The 18729-nt window shown below is 39.7% G+C and overlaps 1 protein-coding gene across 9 annotated transcripts in view; it reads right to left on the reverse strand.

Moving 5' to 3' along the window:
* Nucleotides 1-4896: 4896 nt before the first annotated feature.
* The window catches only part of cald1a (caldesmon 1a), a 59378-nt gene continuing 45545 nt past the window's right edge, over nucleotides 4897-18729 (reverse strand). For 4 of the 9 annotated variants that reach the window (XM_056367358.1, XM_056367364.1, XM_056367366.1 and 1 more), the window contains 8 exons: nucleotides 17334-17471; nucleotides 13355-13398; nucleotides 13040-13118; nucleotides 12065-12208; nucleotides 11801-11896; nucleotides 10456-10524; nucleotides 8728-8764; nucleotides 4897-6590 (listed from right to left, as the gene is read on the reverse strand). In XM_056367358.1, coding sequence (XP_056223333.1) covers nucleotides 6577-6590; nucleotides 8728-8764; nucleotides 10456-10524; nucleotides 11801-11896; nucleotides 12065-12208; nucleotides 13040-13118; nucleotides 13355-13398; nucleotides 17334-17471 — 621 coding nt within the window. In that variant the 3' untranslated portion in view covers nucleotides 4897-6576. Of the gene's footprint in view, nucleotides 6591-8727; nucleotides 8765-10057; nucleotides 10110-10455; nucleotides 10525-11800; nucleotides 11897-12064; nucleotides 12209-13039; nucleotides 13119-13354; nucleotides 13399-17333; nucleotides 17472-18729 lie in introns of all 9 variants that reach the window. The other 5 variants (XM_056367363.1, XM_056367365.1, XR_008826441.1 and 2 more) reach the window with 4 other exon arrangements.

Consider the following 18729-nt stretch of genomic DNA (forward strand, 5'->3'; position numbering starts at 1 on the left):
AAAAGAAGTGAAGATTTGAACTTTTGGATGAATAAGTCAAAATCAACTCTGTATATAAAAACAAGAAATGCTTGGAAGATATAGTGAAAGTACTCACAGCATCTCCTCTACTTCTACCTCTACTTCAGACATCTTGGATTAAAAGTACCTGAATCGAAGCAGAAAGCACACAATAAATGCAAATATCTCCACTTCAATTTATCACACTGATTTCAAGACTCATTTTTAATGAATTCCTTTGCTTTGAGTTAGTAACAGAATTTTAATGCAGCTGTTAAATCGACACACACTCACTCACACAAATACTCAGTTCTCTTGGGCTCAATATAATTAGGACTGTTCACATTTATTTTTGTATTTTAATGTTTTTCTTGCTGTGATTTGTATTGTTTGCCTTCTTGATATTTTCCTCTTTATCTTATCAACTGTAATGTTTTCTACGAGCTCTTGAGATTTCTTTCCCTCGGACAGATGGGTTGTAGCGCTCTTCTTTTCTTCTCCTTTCAGTGCTTTTATCCTTTGTGCAAACAACTAAACCAAAACCTACAAAGAAAAAACAAAACAAAACAAAAAAAAACCTTGGCTACATGCTGGGAGATTGGAGCAATTGTAGAATTTGAAATGATTCCACCATGGGCACTGCAAGCAGAGGCCCAGGGCTTTAAACAGCTCCAGGCCTAATCCTCAGCCATTTCCTCTTGGCACTGATCAAGGCTTCAGGCAGTCGACTGGAGTCTGAACAGCACTGAAACTACCAGGACTACAAGAGTTCTTCAGGGACACCCTGACTTTTCTGAAGCCACGCATATCATATTAGCTTTGATACGTAAACAATTTTCCAGGTGCTCGAAAGACTTTGAAGTACACAAAGAAATATCCGTCATAACACTTCCATTTGAGTTCAGTTTACTTGACTCATTAAAGGGGCATTCCAGAAATTTTACTTAATTTACCTGTCATGAGGAGTACTTGTCAACCTGAATAAACAGTTGTACAATGTCCTCTGTTGCTTTGGAAGGAGCTTTACAAAGTCTGAGAAAATAATCCTGATGATGTCATGGTGATGCCATCAAGGTTATCTCAGACTTTTTTGAAGAAAGTTTGAAAAGAAGTGAAAGAAGTAGGCTACACTCTGTTGAGTTGTATAATGGGAAATCTAAGATACAGTTTTTTGAAGCTTGATCCGTACATACCAATGAAGGAAGGAAGGAAGGAATAGTTTGTCATTTTTGAAAATACACTTGTTTGCTTTGTTTCGTTCTGAGAGTTAGATGAGAAGATCGATACCACTCTTGTACCTGGAGTCCAGGTCAAGATATAGTCCAGCACTTTACCCTGTAAAAACGCAACTTGTTTTTTTGGAGGGGTTGGTTTTTGTATGACTTAGACAAACAAGATATAACATGTTAATTTCCACCCTTTGGATTTACTGGTAAAATCCCTTTTTAAAAAAAACAAAAAAAAAAACAAAACAAAAAAAAAAAAAAACCTTTGGAAAAGGCTTGGCTTGCTGTTTCCATCTAGTTGTCAATTTTTATGCTAAGCTAGGCTAACCGTCTTCTTGCTTTCACTTAAGTTACTGTACAGATGTAAGAGTTGTATTTATCTTCTCATCTAACTCTCGGCAAAAAAGCAAACATGCATTTTTAATAAAAATTTTGTAAAGTATTGTGCAATGCTAAATCATTTAAGAAAATACAGTAAGCTTGTATGCATTGGAAAAATTCCAATTATATACAGTATCTTTATATAAAGAAGGGTAACTATAGTCGATCTAGCCTTCATAACCTAAAAAAACAACACCAGGGTGTTTGGGGTCAAGGTTACAGGGATGAATGCAATAAGGCCGTGGTATCGCTAGGTTCCTTATATATCAGAATATGATTGTGCACAACAGTCCCTTGGACCACGTATTTTCCACATGCTTATAAATCACCAGATCATAAAACTGGTGTCAGTGGAGCTGAACAGTGGGGGAGAGCAAGGGTCTATTTTTAAGAATAATAGAGCGTGCTTTTGAACAGGTGTGGAGCTACTCCTCCAGACAATGGGTTTGGCTCACCTCAACGTACTCACAGTAAATCAGTGAGCTGGGACCCACATTCAGACAGGCTATTTTTGTCATTGTGGTTTGGTCAGCTGCTGGTTGGGGAACATTTTTATAACAATGCCTCTCAGGACTTTGTCTTGTTTCTTAAACATATTCCTCATCATAGAAACCAGTTCATTCCATTTTTTTTTTTTAATTTTTTGGTAATAATAGGAACATATTTCATATACATGTTGGACGGGTGATGTTAGGAGAGAAAATTAGCTCCACATCTCCATTTCCACCATCCCTCCTCCTCCTCCTGCCTGGCTGCACTCCTGTTCTTTTTTCCCCCCAAGTCGTTTCAGCAGGCCAGCTGCACATTCAATCTCTACATGCCATATTTACACCTTCCCTGTATATGGTTACTGTCCAAAGTCATGCTTCTGTTTAAATTCTGTTACATCTCTGCTCAAATTCAAACATGGTGGTGCATGGAGTCCCATTGTGGTTGTTACTTGTGTCGTCAGATCTGAGCAGTTTACGTCAAAAGACGAGGGAAAAGAGAAATACGAGGAGGAGAAAGTGAAGAGAAAGTGAGCGAGCCTGGGAAAGACAGAAAAGGAGAAATAGACGAATACCATCTGGCTGAAGAAAAGCACTGACTGGAAACCCAAAAAGAATTCTCAGTGTGTGTATGAGGGCTGTCATGGCTGGGGTATTAAATGTGTATTTGCTTTAATGGATGCGGTCAGTCCCCGTCTGGCTGAAATTGTGGAATAACACACAATCTGACAGAGGCAGGAATGTTGCGGGTGCTGGTTTCGGCATTAGGCAGCATTAAGTCAAAGCCCAAAGCATGCTACCAACACGGCAGTCTCAGGGGCGAGCTTAGCACCTTCTTCACCAGCATATGCACTGCTCAGATCAGAATACATCAAAGAAAAGCCATCATAAAATCTTTAAGAGTCTACTTAGGCACCGTTTGAGCCAATTCAATTCAGCATTCATGGCTTAGTATGAGTTAACAGCTAGATGTTAGATCATGCTGAGGGGTTTTATGGATTTAATTCAGCACAGCTCGTCTAAGTTTTTGTCAAATTGATCAAGATTTTTAAACAAACGGACACATATTTTCATTAAAAAACTGCAAAATATGAACTGAACATCAATACAGAGTTAAGAAAAACAGTGATTGAAAGATGTTACTGACGTTTTTACTGTCATGCACCCAGAGGTCATGGTCGTGCTCTTACCTCGTTTATATCCCTGAGGAAGAGACGGGATTAGCAGCACGTTCAGGTCTTATTCTTTCACATCCAGATAGAGACAAGTTCAATCATCTACCCCACCAAAAAGCATACTTAATACGACCTTGTCTGTCATGTGACCACATATCTTTTGTATGACTGGTTAGGGTTGTCAGTTCTATTGTTGGAGGCAGAAAGATGAGTTACACCTGGGGAGGAATGCTGCCTTCAAGTGCTCCTCGTGATCTGCTTCAACCGAGGCCAGAAATTGGAAACACAACTTGTTCCACCTCAAATGAGTTTTTGACTGGAAATAAAATTGATCTTGGGAAGTTTTTTTTGTGGTTGTTGTTTCTTTTTGTCTCTAAGAAACATCAAAACACGGCTGCGTTTGTGCTGCTGAAGCAAAATGAAAAGTAGAAAAAAGACATGCAACAGTTTTGAGATCCTGAATTTATACAAGACTTTTCCGATCAGCCTTCTACCATCAAATGCTCACTGACACTGTAAACACATCATGTTTTGGCCACTTGATCCAAGATAAAGTTATCCATTCAAGTCGACTCAATTCATTATTGCATTGCCTACATTCCCGACAGCACTTGAAGGCAGCAGAGGGCTTGACAATGACTGGGTCCTTTGTGTGTCCCTATAACACCAATCCTTGAAGACAATATGATTATACAAATATAGCCTTTACTAAGGTCGCAATGGTTCGTGCATAAATTATGATTACTTATTCACAACTAATCACAATTTTAATCACAATTTTGAAAAGGACATTTTGTAATAAAATTCTAAAATACTTTTGCCAGACCAACAGTCCAAAACCTAAACATATTCAATTTACAGTTATACAGTACAAAATGAAGAAAAGCAGCAATTGGTCCAATTTGAGAAACTGAAACCAGTGAAATGTTTTTGAATATTTGTTCAACTCTAAAAGGTTTTTTTTTTTTTTTAATTAAAATATATAACTGAGCAAATATAAATTAGGATAATTGTTAATAAATGATTAAGATATTGCAAAAAGTTGTATACATTGCCTCCAATTAGTTGATAAAACAAATTAAAATTTACCCAGCAAAGTGACATTAGTTAAAAAGCTAATGCTACCTAAAAGACCATGTGTTTATCTTTACTACATCAGTAAAGCAGTCAGAAAAGTGTTAAATTTATTGTGCCAAGACTGTGGATGTACATCAATAGTCAAGACCCCCAAAACAGGAGAATGAAGTTGAAAACTAAAATATGAGCTAGTGAAGAGTTTATAGTTTCAATTATAAGTTTTATTTTCAGTTGTAAATCTAATGAGTGGTGGTAAAGGCAAAAAAGCTTTTTAAACCAACTGATAGGAGGTTGAAAGAAAATAATTTTTAAATCATCTTTTTACACCATATTTCAATTATATAATATATAATATTTCAACTATACAATTTATTTATGTGTTCAGCTTTTTAACTTCTCTGATAACCTACTGTATTTCGTCAGTTTCATGGCCCCACATCAACTGATTAATTGACTAATTATTTCAACATTTCTTGCAACAATGGATATATACAGCACATAATGTAGTCTATGGTAGAACGCAGAGTTATGTAAGGAAACTTAACAATGTGGAATACCTCAATGTCTTTATTGCTGTTGTTGAGTCAAGGGTACAATGTTTAAAACATCCATCCAGTTGGAAACTGCCCACTTGTATGACATTGGGAGTGTTTAGAGAGACTACAGATAGTGTGTTTTGCATAGGCTTATCGCTACACAAACAAGTGTCTGGTTAAACATGGAAATAAAAGAATTAAAAAAAACAAGGTTGTAGAAAAAACAATACGGCATTATGAAACCATTGTATTAAAAAACATAAATGTCACATTAAATCACGCTTAAAAATATTTTGGTCAAGCCCCCCTGCTCTTTTCAGGAGCAATGGAATGTGATTGTCAGACTTTTGAGCAGTAACATGGATCAATTTAATGCCCTGTCAAACCATTCATGTGCTTGTCAAAGCTTGTGTCGCGCAAAAACTAGTGAAAGGGAATGCGCTACTTAAGACCATGTTAGTGAAAAATAAACATGAAAATCACAAGTCTTAATATCATACTGAGTTGCTTTGAGGCTTTTATGTACTGTACCTCAGCTGTCATAAATGTTGTCATTGCAATCATAAGGCCAGAAGAGTTACATAGTGGTAAATATCCTTGTACTGTATCTTGCTAAATACTTAGGCACCCTGATTTTACTTTGTATGCCCTCAATTAGAAAATGATCGCTGAGCATAAGAGTGTGCATAGAGGCAAAAAAGAAGTTAAAGGTAGATTAAAAAAAAAAAAAAGGCTGGTTTGCCGATTTCCTACATTACAAAACCTACAGCTTTTGAGCAGTGAAGGCACCTTGTGCACCTGCTTTTTAAGAGGAATGTCTGAAGATTTTAAAGTGATCGAACAGATACAAAAGCTACAAAAACAGCTTGAAATAGAAAAGAAAAACACATTAAAAACACATAAATTAAATGACATAAAGGATAATAAAAGTCATAATGGCCTTCTGAATATTCAACACTCCTGTCACCTCCAAAATTAACTGCCCATTGGTGAATAGTTTCTGGATACAAAAAAGCAAAAATACCTTTTGTTAGGAGTATAGAGATGTTATATATGATACAGTATGATAGGTCATATTCAAAACATCACATGTGCTAACATATATTACTCAGACCAATGCTGCACTATTGGTAAGACATAATAAAAGTGAAATCAGCTAAATTCTAGAAGTGCTTATATTTCTATCCTGAACTGGTGAACGTTGAATAAAATAGCAATGTGTGAAGCTTTTGCTTTAAATATAAATAAAAAAAAAAAGAGATGGAAAATGATCTGTGTGAGGGAGAGAACTGATTTCACCCATCTCTTTGGAATGTGGAAACTTTTAACTCATCTACTCTGTCTCTATCAAAACTGTAGGCATGGAGTACAAGAGATAAATCTAAATTTAATTAGTTTTTTTCTTCCTGGCAGGATTGTATGAAGTAATTAGTAACAGTAATTACAAATGTCCAAATTTCACAGCATTTCGTTTCTTTTAGAAAGCAAAAATCATTGTGCAAAGGCACTACACGTGGCAACCGTACAAAAATATGATCTTGTTTGGGTACAGTGCTTGGACAGCGTCTCTCCTGTCCCTCCGTTTTCTTGGGGTCCCCCTTGGGAGTGTGGTCATTATTTGGTTCTTAAGACAAAGTCAAAGGAAGAGTCTTGGATTGTCGTGGTCCCCGTCTTCAGTGGCTCCTTCAAGACATTAGTGCCCCATCCCTGGTGAAAGACACACAACAGGTCAATCAGTGGCTTTACTACCAGTCTGCAGGCAGGTGTGGGTTAATGACGCAGCAAACACACAGTTACAAGGCTACTTGATGCTGGCTCCAAGAAAACTGAAGTCAACAATTTTACTGTTTTAGGTTGTTTGTTGGATGCAATGCTTAAGATTGTTATTGCATTAACAAGACTGGTTGGTTGGTTTTTAGTGAAACATCTCAACAATTATTTGACTGATCATCATGAAATTTGTCTTGTTTCACATTTCATGGTCGAAACCTGCATGTCAAAACAGGCCACATCACTGCAAAATATTTACAGAAGGGTTCTTGATAGGTTCATCTGACTTAATAAAATACAGAGGAACAGGAGTTTGTTCGTGGACATTTTTGCATCTTTGGCAAGTTTAGTGAAGCAAACTCGAGGCAGACCAAAACTTTTTGTTCCATAAGTTAGACACTGTTGTACACAATAATATTTCTCCATCGTGTACAATGGAGACCAAAAAATTCTTACTTGAGAGTTTTTGTTCTAAATTCAATAAATTCAGTCAGAGTGAAATTTCCACCTACGCTTTTTTCCAAAATGCAGAGCATTATTTTGGAAGTCCTCTATCAGAGCCAAGCATGTGGAGAGGCTAACTTGTATGTGGTCCAGGTGTGGTTTCATATGTCTGTAAAGTGCTGCAGCCAACTACTAGCGAGAAACACAAAATCTATACAAAGCCTCTGTCATCCTCTGAGTCAGACTGTGATGGTGTGCTAATCTCCGACATACCAGCTATTAATGTGACAAACCGGCCTGGCAGGAGCACCGCCTCTGACACTCCAAGAGGCAGGGCTGCGGTCTGAGCAGCAGGAGTGGACGTGCACATGAGTGGAAAAGCTGAAAGGTTTGAGTGGTGTCGAGATGGCTGTTGAGTGGGTTTACAGAGGTGAGATTGGTGTGTGTATGATCCTGTGTGCTGAACAAGCAACACATTAGGCAGACGTGTACGGAATCCCTCAAGGCCAAAACCCCTCTTCTGGGGGGAACAAAAGGAGGAGGAGGCTGCACTCAGATCTGATTTTAAAATAGCAAGCAATGTTTAAGTGGCATCCTAAAACGCTGTGGTGCAGAAGGCCAGACGGCCTGAAAAAGACTGCAGGCTGGGTTATGACAGGGTCAGTTATTGGTTTTGGGACACATGGTGTTGTATAAATCAAAAAGCCAGTGACAAGATGACACACTTAATGAAAGGTTGCACCTTCTCCGAGCTGCACATCGGCAAACGTGGACACTATTTTACTTGGATACTAGGACCTTTAGGTTTGTTTTTGTGTCCGATGGGTATTCGAGTCCTGACACAGGTAGAATCAACCAATCAATCTCGTGTGTAGGTCCACACGAGATGTTGTTGAGTTTCCTATGCGAGCCTCTGTGACCTATGGTTACCCATAAGACCTTCTGAGCAAGTCTGCGGAGATGGTTACAATTCCGCCATCTGTAATTCCATGCTTAAACATTTATCCCAACAAACACATCTGTTATGTTCGCTGATGGGAAACCAGTGAGGGATCATATGCTTTTCACTGCATTGACTACTTCTAGTAGTGGGTCAAGCCTGCTGAAGGGATGTAGGTGGGAACCTGGGTGAATAGCTTGAACCCCTCTGCATGTTATGTCCTCCCAGTGTAGGTCTTAGCTAGCAGGAGAAACAACTGGTTGACAATGAGAAATTCTCTGTCCCTGTTCCCTTTGAAGTGTCAAGCTACCATTTCTATTTAAAATTACTGCATGTACTGTCATGTGTCTCCATGTGTATTATAAATGCCTACATGCTTATAACAGCACAAATGTTGCAACTCATTTGGGTAATTTCCATGTTTTTACCTCAACTAAAGGATTAGCTGTTTCTCTATGGGTCCAGAAAAAAGCCCCCTGTCATTTGGTTTCTGAAACCAATTAGAAAAATGAAAAAATGCACTGTGGCAGAGCTAAGAACAAGACAGGTTCTGAAAAGTCGACACAAGTCACAAGGTCACCAGACAACTGCAGCATGCATGCCCGCCCTTTTGTATGTTTGCTTGCACATAAATTCACAAGCTCCACAGTTACAAGCTGATACTTTTCTTGGTGTCTTGTAAAAACTCACCATTGGCGACTGATTTGGTCTCTCCTCTGCCTGCCACCTGCAAGACACGAGGACAGGAAGGTAGTAAAGCAGCAAAGATGAAGGAAATCAGAAAACACACCTATAAAGCTTCTAGCTAAAGCAGCAAGTGCTCACTTCTGATGTAACATTTCCATCTGTGCAGACTCTTGAACCTACACCAATCATCATCCTGCTCTCTTGCCTCCCCTGACATCACAGCATAGCACGGTTAGCTAATGACAAGGTTGCTAACCGCTACCTTTCCTGTCCAGGGCCCTTTTTACGTCAGTGCAGACCACCGCCTGGTGCCCTCCAACCCCACTACTCACTGCAGCGGACCACAGCCCCCGGCCTGCTCGGCAGCTGTTGGCTGCAGGAACACACCACTACCAGAGTAGGAAGGAAGGAAAGTTTATAGGAAAGTAAGTGGGTAGGTAGGACATCCTTGTCATGCTCTATTTTAAAATGTGGCGATTCACTTCTATTAAGCAGCAGTTCTACAGACACAGTTTCATCTATGTAAAGAAAATAAGATAAGAATTTATTCATGTCAGGTTTAGTCAGACTTGTTTGAAAATGTGAGGTGATAATAGTGATTCAAATCTGTCAAACTGCCGTTGCGAACTCAGCAAGGCGGCTTAGTTGTAAAGAATGCTGTAAACAGTTTCTCCATTAGGGCAATAAAAAGTCAAGTGAAGCTGGACGGAGAGCAGTGATTTGTGGTTGTCAGAAGAAGGAGCAGTGATGTGATACAGCCATTTATGAAAAGCATTCAGCCCGCAGTTGGACAACAGGCGCACTGTTAAAGGTTTTTACGACACAGAATTTACACTGAACTGTAATCTTCTGGGTTTTGTTGAGTCGGCTTTAACAAGTTATGGGTGTTAATGGAGTCAACAGTGTAATCCTTCTTTAAAATTGGCTTTGCTCTGGCTTTGTTGATGTTCATTTTGTTCCTTTAATTTTACAACACTTAGAGCATTTGGCAAACATGTTTTACAAGGGAGGGGTTTAATTCCAAAATGCTTTATGTGCATTTTGGAAAGCAATTTTTGTTTATTGCTCAATATTTACATAATTCAGATAATTACATCCTCTAAAATATTGTGACTTTGAGTGTAAAAGCTATGGTCATTTGACATTTGTCAATACCTCGTTTGGGACTGAAGCTATTAGATATCTATCATCATTGTGATTAAAATAAGCAGCAGTGTCCAACCAGAGCAGAACAGAGCACAGCCCTGCCAATGACGGAGAGCAAAGAAGTGTGACAGCAGAGTGTGAGCTCATTGTGTGATAAGCAGTTTGAAGAAACATGGAACTCTTTTACCTCTCCAGGCTTATTCCAGATTTAATGGTGAGGTCAACTAGCTATGAGAGTTCTTTAAAACAAAAACAAACATAAGTGATTATTACTCCCGTCGCTGCCACACCAGGGTTTAAAAAATTGTGAGATTATTTTAATAGTCTAATATTATTATTTTAATATTATACAATTTCTTTAACAAAATTAAGATTGACAACAACTGGAAAACCATGAAAAACCACAGAATATCCTTCCAAGACCACAAACCAATTTGGCATAGTTAAACTTCATCTGGAGAAACTCCAGATGTGTAAAGCTCACTTGGATTTTCCCCGGTGGGTGAGACTGGTACTCTGATCACCCTACAAATCTTTTTTTACACAACACTGGACAGTGGATAGTCTGAAATCAATAAAAGCTACCTTGGTTGGAGAGGCGCCTTTGTTTTCCCATAGACTCCTCTTGTTGGTGACGTCAACAGGCTTCAGGTCCTGTGAGAGGGAGACAGAAAAAAAGAGGCAAACAACAGCAGTATATCAGCAGTGCTCAGCATTCGTAGGTCAGTTTGAAGATAGTCATCATATTGCGGTGTTGGCAGAGTACCTGAGATGTCGAGGGAAGGAATGACAGGAGGGGTGAAGAGAGCTTAAGGAATGACAGAACCTATCACTTGTTGGACACTCTCTTCTGTAAATATTTGTGCTCAAAGTTTCCTCTCATACCCTGTGCTGTGTGTTACCAATTTTAGCACAAGCCAGAATCTGCAGCATGGAAAGCTCTAACATAAATATTTGGGTAAAATATAGGTACTGTTGGAGTGAAGGATGGCAGGACATGAGCATGAGAGAAAACACTAGAAAAGCTTATGATAGCTTAAGATAAAATGCTTAAGTGACACTATACACCAAACCGATACCAAATCTAAAATATACACATGCACTGTATCTGGATATTATGACAGATCTAAGAGGTGACTGTAGCACGCTCAGATCTGCACAAGTTATTTTGATGAGTGGCCACCAGGTGGCACCAGACAGATAATATCTCACAAATGTGCAAAAGGACGACCTGACTTGCTTCTACTGCATCATTTGAGAATCATTATAAAACATGAACTGTAATGAACGTGACCAGCAGTAATTGCACCATTACCGTAATAACACTGCAGAGAGTGCTGCAGTTTAGTATGAAGCTGACCAGTCTTTGCTTGAATGAATGCAGCTCCTATGCATGACTGACTACTGAATGCTTAATACAAATATGCTCAGACAAGAGCATTTGAAAGGTTGCAAACACAGTAAATGCATGTGTCAAGTATTGTATTTACTCCAACTACAAGTGGACACGTTACTTAAATCATTATCTATAAAAGGTTAATACTCTGAAACTCAGGTAATCTGCTTTTTTCAGAACTCTGTGGATGTTTTGACCAAATTCGACTGACAGTGACCACACAAAACCAGCTGTTCAAAAAATGTGTTCAAACTATGGCACTAAATTTTGTATTCATATAGGACCCAGTCACTCAAAGTAAGGAGGATTTTTTTTGGTTCTTTAAAGTAAGTGTTCAGATCCTGGGATTTAAAGAAAGCCATGTTAGACAAGTCAAAACAAGCCTTCAGGTATATAAAGATGACTCTAACCATGATGCAGATCAACCAACACAGCTGCATCTGTCATTTTATAGTTTTTTCATGTATTTCTCTATAGAGCCCTAAGCGGCACAGTACATATACTGTACTACGAACATGACCTATGGAGACATACCGTTGGCCTTCCTCCTGACGTTTTGCCGCTCTCCGGGGTTTTATTCAGCCAGTCGTTGATGCGGCCTGCCACGCCTGTCTTCATCACAGCTGCTTCCTGTTTGGACAAGGTCAAAGGTCAGCTAAGCCTGGTTGTCATCGGCAACGGGGGCTGAGCAGGAAGTGCCACGGAACTGGGCTCTTTCCTCTCTCCCTCTCTCTCTCCCTCTCCCTGCTCCAGTCACACAATCAGCTGTCTCACATCCTCCACCACCTCGTCTTTTACCTTGAACGTGCTCCCGCCACTTCCAGGCGAGGTGAACACGTTGCCTTTCTCCCACATGCTCTTGATGTTTCGTATGCTGTCGGTGACCATGGGCAGATCCACCGCTCCTGAGCGAGGGGAACGAGACTCCTTGTTCTCTCTCTGCTGAGACAAAGTGGCGGGTTTAAACTGGAGAATAGCAGGGGACAGCTGTTATGATCCACTTAAACAGGGCACAGGCAGGGTACATTTGGACTACTTTTAGTCCCAGAATGGCTCCCAAAATCAGATTGTTTAGTTTTTTTACAGTAAGAGTGGAATTGGTTATGGAAATTGATTTTTGGCAGTTGAATATCTAATTATATTCAGGGTTTTAGACATTTGTGTCTGTCTTATTGCTCAAATCTGATTTCAAATTCTCCTTTATGCTACTTGCAATGTGATATCACGTTCCGGGTGCCCGAAAGGTTTCTGCATCAATCATCATTTAATGTAATTCAATACCTGCTTGATGATCATATATATGAAAGTTATGGAAAACCAGTAGAAATGATATGTCCCAGGATTAATTACCATGTGCATGAATTCATTAGTACTTCCCTGCTGCATATAACTGTAATTCCCAATACTATGATTAATTAATCATTTAAAACAGCATGGATAAGCAACTGAAAATGGATGAGTGGATGGATGAATGAATCAACTAATTAAAAAATAACTTTGAGTTCCACAAATTTTACAGTATATAAGGTCAGAGGTCTGGAAGTATTGCAGATTTTCCAGCTAGTTTTCTCTAAAATCACATAAAAAAACATTTTATAATTCACCTAAACCTAACGCTGACCTTAGTCCATGTTTGTACATCTGTCCATGGAAGATGTATTGTTATATTTTTGATGTTTGACACACAGTGGTGTCTTGTAATCCCAGATGGGTTTAGGCCAAATGTTTCAAATGGCACAAGTTCTGCATTTTTACGGTGGAGTCAGTGCTAACCTGAGCAGCTGAGGTGTACTGCTCCAGCCTGTTGTCTATCTTGGACACCACAGGAGAATGAGACATCTTCACTGAGCTGCTGGGTGAAAGCAAGCAGTTAGCATACAGTACACAACAAATGCAACCACTTTAAATATCATATAATATTTGATCTTTATTTCCTTGACAGTAAACACTCAAATGGGAATTAAACTTTCAGCTCTGGGTTACATCTTTCCTACACCCACTGCTGCAAGGTTTGCATGCTCAAGCAAAACCTTTGTTGACGGGGGGACAACAAGATACTGGTTGGTTGTGCTTTAGTTGTGTTCTTACCTTTTCTGTGCCGACTTGTTGAGGAACTCTGCCCGCTCTCCGATCTGTAGAGAAAGGTTAGAAAGGTTATAAATATCGCAGTGATGTTCCACTCATGCATACATCACTGCAACACAAAACATTCTTCCTTCACTCTTCAGTAGCCTCAAAACAGATGTTTAACCCAGCCCTCCTTTTGATTTCCATGCTTACTTTGTTTCTTTATTGTTTGTGAGGAGTTTCACTGTAAAACCAATTTGCGACTGAAGTTCGTATATGTAGACATGTGATTCTGTTCTAAATTGTAATGATGATTCATAACTTAAATAGCATACTGTACTTAATTTTCTTGTCAACAATCATTCAACTACAACGGACTGTATTTGATTAATGGTCTATATTCCATTTTGTCTAGTTTCTTCATATGGTCTGTAAGTTGGCTTCTCCTGACCAGGATCACACACTGTAACTGATCCCTGTGTGTGCAAAATGATCTGAAAGACATGCACACAGTGGTGTGCCTCAGTGGTGTGTCTCACATGCACACAAGCCCACACACACACACACACACACACACACACACACACACACACACACACACACACACACACACACACACACACACACACACACACCACACACACACACACACACACACACACACACACACACACACACACACACACACACACACACACACACACAGAAAAAACACAGCAAGCTTTTCCCTATCTCTGCCTTTAGACTGTGGGAATGTCAGAGGATTGTTTATGATATATGACAAAAAGGCTAAAAGAGGGGGCAACACATGTGCTCCTTAGACGCTCACAAAAAAAACCTTTAAACGGACAAAAGAAGAAACAGCAGAAAAAGCTCTCTGCCCCCTCTCTGTGAAAAAAGACCTTGTGCTTGGCTGCTACCGAATGTGGGAGTTCCCAAAATACTCCCTGACAGGAAATTCCCCATTCTCAGACGCATTTTAAAGAGCTGTATCCATCCGAACGCAGTTACAGTAATCCTGTTAACCATAATCGCTTCCCTGCATCCCCACAACCTCTCCTTCATTCTGTCCCTCTGTCCTTTTCTCCCAGAGAACACTGCACTTTATCTATAATATGGAGCAGGGTTATGCTGGTTTACTGCTGATAACATGAAGGCGAGCTCCTGGGACTGTGTGTTCCGCTGGGAGGTGATTGCTGATAGCAGGGCACCATTCTCCGTGTTTTAGTGTAACAAGTGCCATAATATGGCTGTTGTCAGGCGAAGAACACATAACGGCAAAAGGTAATGAGGAAAACAATGTATGTCCTCAGAAACATGCAGTTTTGAAATTTGAAATAGAAAAGAACTGACGGAGCATGAAATGCACTCAGCACATAAATGGAGCGAGAAAATTTATGTGACAAAATGAAAAAGCAGATCTAACTGCTGTTGTGTAGTTTTAGTTTGGCCCTAGCAACTTATAAGATAGGTATAAATCCCTTTTTATGTGCTCTGTCCATTTATGTGCGCATTAGGACACTCTGTATTATGGGCTGTGATAATCAATCGCTTTTTAAATCCGTACTAATCAATATTTTTATATTGACAATGGGTCAAACGACTCTAAGGTTTTTTTCAGCTCTTTTGTTTTGGTTTTACAAACCGTAACTTTAATGTTTTGGTTCAGTCTCACTGCTCTCATCAACTGCCGTTTCCAGAAGCAGCAGAAACCAGGCCGACTGTACATTACTTGCTCAGCACCAAACAGCACTGAGACAAAGTTAGTGGCTCGCCGTTAAACATGTGGAGGATTTAGAAGCTAAAGACAGAAATAGAGATATTTTTCTTTAGAGTTGTTTGAGACAAAACAAAGCTAAAAAAAAAAAGGCCAGAAGCATGTCTCCAAATGAATGCTGAAGTCGCTAACATGTTAGCCAACACCGTTTACTAACATTTATAGCCATGTCAACTTCATTAGGTGATAATACGTCTATTTTGTGTTCTACTGCCCCCAAGTGACAAAAAACTATTAAACAGTTTTCAATATCTTTAAATTCTTGTGCTTGCATAAAATAAGTGTAGAACATAGTGGTCTTTATATGGCATTCACTTAGATGCAGTTGGCGAAAAACATTAAAAAAAATTAACTCCAAAGCTGGAAGATACAACACACAGCTCAACTGTATTATGACATGGTAATACAGCGTCACATAAACACAACTGCAAAGCAGCAAGTCATAAACAATAGTGTACAGTGTATAATCTGTGAAACTGACATATGCATCCATCCACACACACACACACACACACACACACACACACACACACACACACACACACATATATAGAAACACAGGTGTACCTACAGTGAACATGACGAGAAAGTTAAGCTGTGTCTGTGCGGCAAGTGCAGCGGGGTGGAAAAATACAGTAATTTACACAACTGACCACAAACTGACCACAAACAAACAAAGTGTGTCTATTACGGTCAGAGCTCACACACCATTAGAGCTGAACGTCGAGCCTGGACTCTCACTGCACTGGGCCAGATGGATATATTACTGCTAACCGTCACTAATTAGATTTTGTCCACTGGCTGAAAATCCCCCTCGATTTTCAATGTGTGGGAGTTGGCGTTTGGCAACACTGGAAACATTTATCCACATTGGAGTTGATTAAATGTTCCTTCGCCATGACAAGCATTTATCTTTGAATGAGGTGAGGGGTATGCACTGGTTTGATTCGGGTTGCTTTTTCTTATGCATTTCTTGTGACAAACAGGTTAACAAGTCATCAAAATTTCAAAGTCGATAGTCAAATTTGCCAGAAGCTGACTTTTCCACATGTCTCTCTCAGTTCATCAAGGTTCTTTCCAATTATGAACACTCCCTCATCTTAATCAGATAACACTTCATGCAAAGAGCTAAAAGAGGTGAGAGGGGCAGATACGGGTCATCTGGCATTAAATCTCTCCAAATATTTTGAATGTTTAGCTTGAGCTTTGCTGAACTGCCAGATGAGTGGGATTTGCAGAACTATTATATTGACAACTGTGCTGTGCGGGATGCAATTACAGCACAGGCAGAGAGCACAAGAAGTCCCTCAAAGTTACAGATTTAAGAGTATAGTATTGAAATGTTGAATTGAATTATTTGTGTTTACAAAGAACTGGCTGAGGTAAACTTCCCCTTCCTTGAACTGAGAGTGTCCAATCACGGCTTAGCAACAATAACTGCCAGACATGTCAAGCTTTGGATTTCTCCACATGTTGAAGCCGCGTGAGGGGGCTGTAGTAAGTATGATACTCTGTATCTTAAAAGTTTGGATGGTGCAGTCTTCCTCCAAAACAAGCAAAAGTGTATAAAAATATTCAAAAGTGTGTTTGGCTGCTTTCATGTTAGCAGCTAAAGTTAGCATGTGTACCTAACTAGTGGGTTACAGGCTTGAACTGTTTTAAAATACAAATAAGTATGTAAACTAAGCAGCTAAACACTGTTATGTTTGAATGAAATAACAGTATTATTTTACCTTTTCCCTCATCTTTACATGGGTCAGCTGGTTAGTATGTTTACTATCCTGGACCTGTTAGCTTTAGCCTCAGGCTTTTAGCATTATATCAAGTATGTAGCCGCCAAATGCATGTTTAAGACGCCTTTTTATAACACTGTTGTTTCAAAAAGAGTCAGCTGGGAACACTCGCAAGTCAGCTCTAATCTGAGGAGTTTACAACCAACTCTGGAGCCAATGTTAGCTTAATTAGATAAAATAGCTACAGCTGATAAAATCTGCCAGTGACAGTTGTCTCTTCAGGTGGCATAATCGACTGTGTGAAATACAGAATTTCCAGTGGGGAATCTGCCGTCATTATCATTATGAACTGCATATGTGCCGTGCCAGAAGGAGACGCTTGACAGGCGTAGTATCACTAATTAAGGGGAAGGTGCTTAGCAAACAGTTAAATGGCAAAATAGGGCTGGTTTGACACATGGTTGTTGGAGGTGAAAAATGTCAGACTGACCTTCAGGGAGGAGCCTCGGGGGCTGACACACTTGAAGGGTTTATCCTCCCCATCCATAGTGTCCTCCACCTTCTGTCTCTTCTCGGCTGCCTCTGCTCTCCTCCTTTCGATCTCCTCCTTCATCTTCCTCTTCTCCTCCTGAGGAAGAGAGACGCACTTAAAGTTAAGGAAGTTCAGCAGATGCACAACATTCAAAAGAAATAAAGTAGCAATCCTCAAGATCCTTGTCATTTTTAAAAAATATATTTTACAGGATATTTGGTGTTGCCAGGAAAATTTCCTGTCAATATAACAGGAGCATATGTAGGTGGCGCTCTGTTCTTTGCCTGTCCAGCCATGCCGGATATTGCTGCTCATGCTAACGGCGTACTTCTCATCTATTTACTCTAAACAAACCACTGTTGCTGCTGGAAACCTAAAGCACACTTCCTGTGCACTAGAGGATCTTGCCTGGGAATGAACTAACAGACCCAGTGTTTGCAGCAAAGAATGTTTCCTTTTTCAAGAACTGGGTATAACTCAAATTACTTTCCTATGACACAGAATAATAAAAGAGAACTGTACTTATATTATCATAGGTTATGTGAAACTGCACCAGTTGCCAACAGAAAACCAACATGCAGGCAACCCACACAATAGATATGTGCCACTCTTCTAATTGATTTACTTACTTTATCCAATGAAGCAGGTCAGGAACAAATTCAATTACTCTGAACAAATTCTTATTTACAGTGATAGCCTGCCACAGGAAAAAAAGCCATTTTGGAAAGCTTGAGACATGCAGATTATCAAGAGTTTTTTTTTTTAAACAATTAATGTATGAACCATTTGTACGGTATTAAGAGGAGGGCTGGTGCTTGGCAGTATATCATGCCTCTCCAGCAGCCTTGTCTTGGTTAATTAGTCTCTCTGTATCTCTGGGCCATCTTTTAATTATAAACCAAAAGGCCTCATTAACATCACACAAGAGGAGAAGAACAGGGGCAGATAGCGAGAGACGGGCCGCCACATTCAGAGCCAAGATCAACAAAGAAGACCAGTCTGGGTAATAGTGAGAATGGCTGGGCCTCAGAGTGAGCGGCTGAAAGGGAAAAAGAACCACGTTGTGTGGTTGAGCACAGATGTGAGCACACGCTGGGGGAGGTTATCACGTTTGAGATACATGAGGATGAAGTTGTTATAAGGGGAGGAAAAAAAGACTGACATATGTGAGCTATGAGTGGGGACGCAAATAGGTTGAGTCATGATAGCGGTGAAGTATGGAGAGATAACGTCACTGCAGCGCTAGACTGAGTGTGATGTATGAGTTTCGACACACACAGGTATAAAGGCTAAATCAACATGAAGGTGGTGTGAAAAAAACAATGAGAGGATATGGGCTGTGAAATTTGAAGAT

The sequence above is a fragment of the Seriola aureovittata genome, chromosome 22 (genome assembly GCF_021018895.1).
Source record: "Seriola aureovittata isolate HTS-2021-v1 ecotype China chromosome 22, ASM2101889v1, whole genome shotgun sequence".
Classification (NCBI taxonomy): Eukaryota; Metazoa; Chordata; class Actinopteri; order Carangiformes; family Carangidae; genus Seriola; species Seriola aureovittata.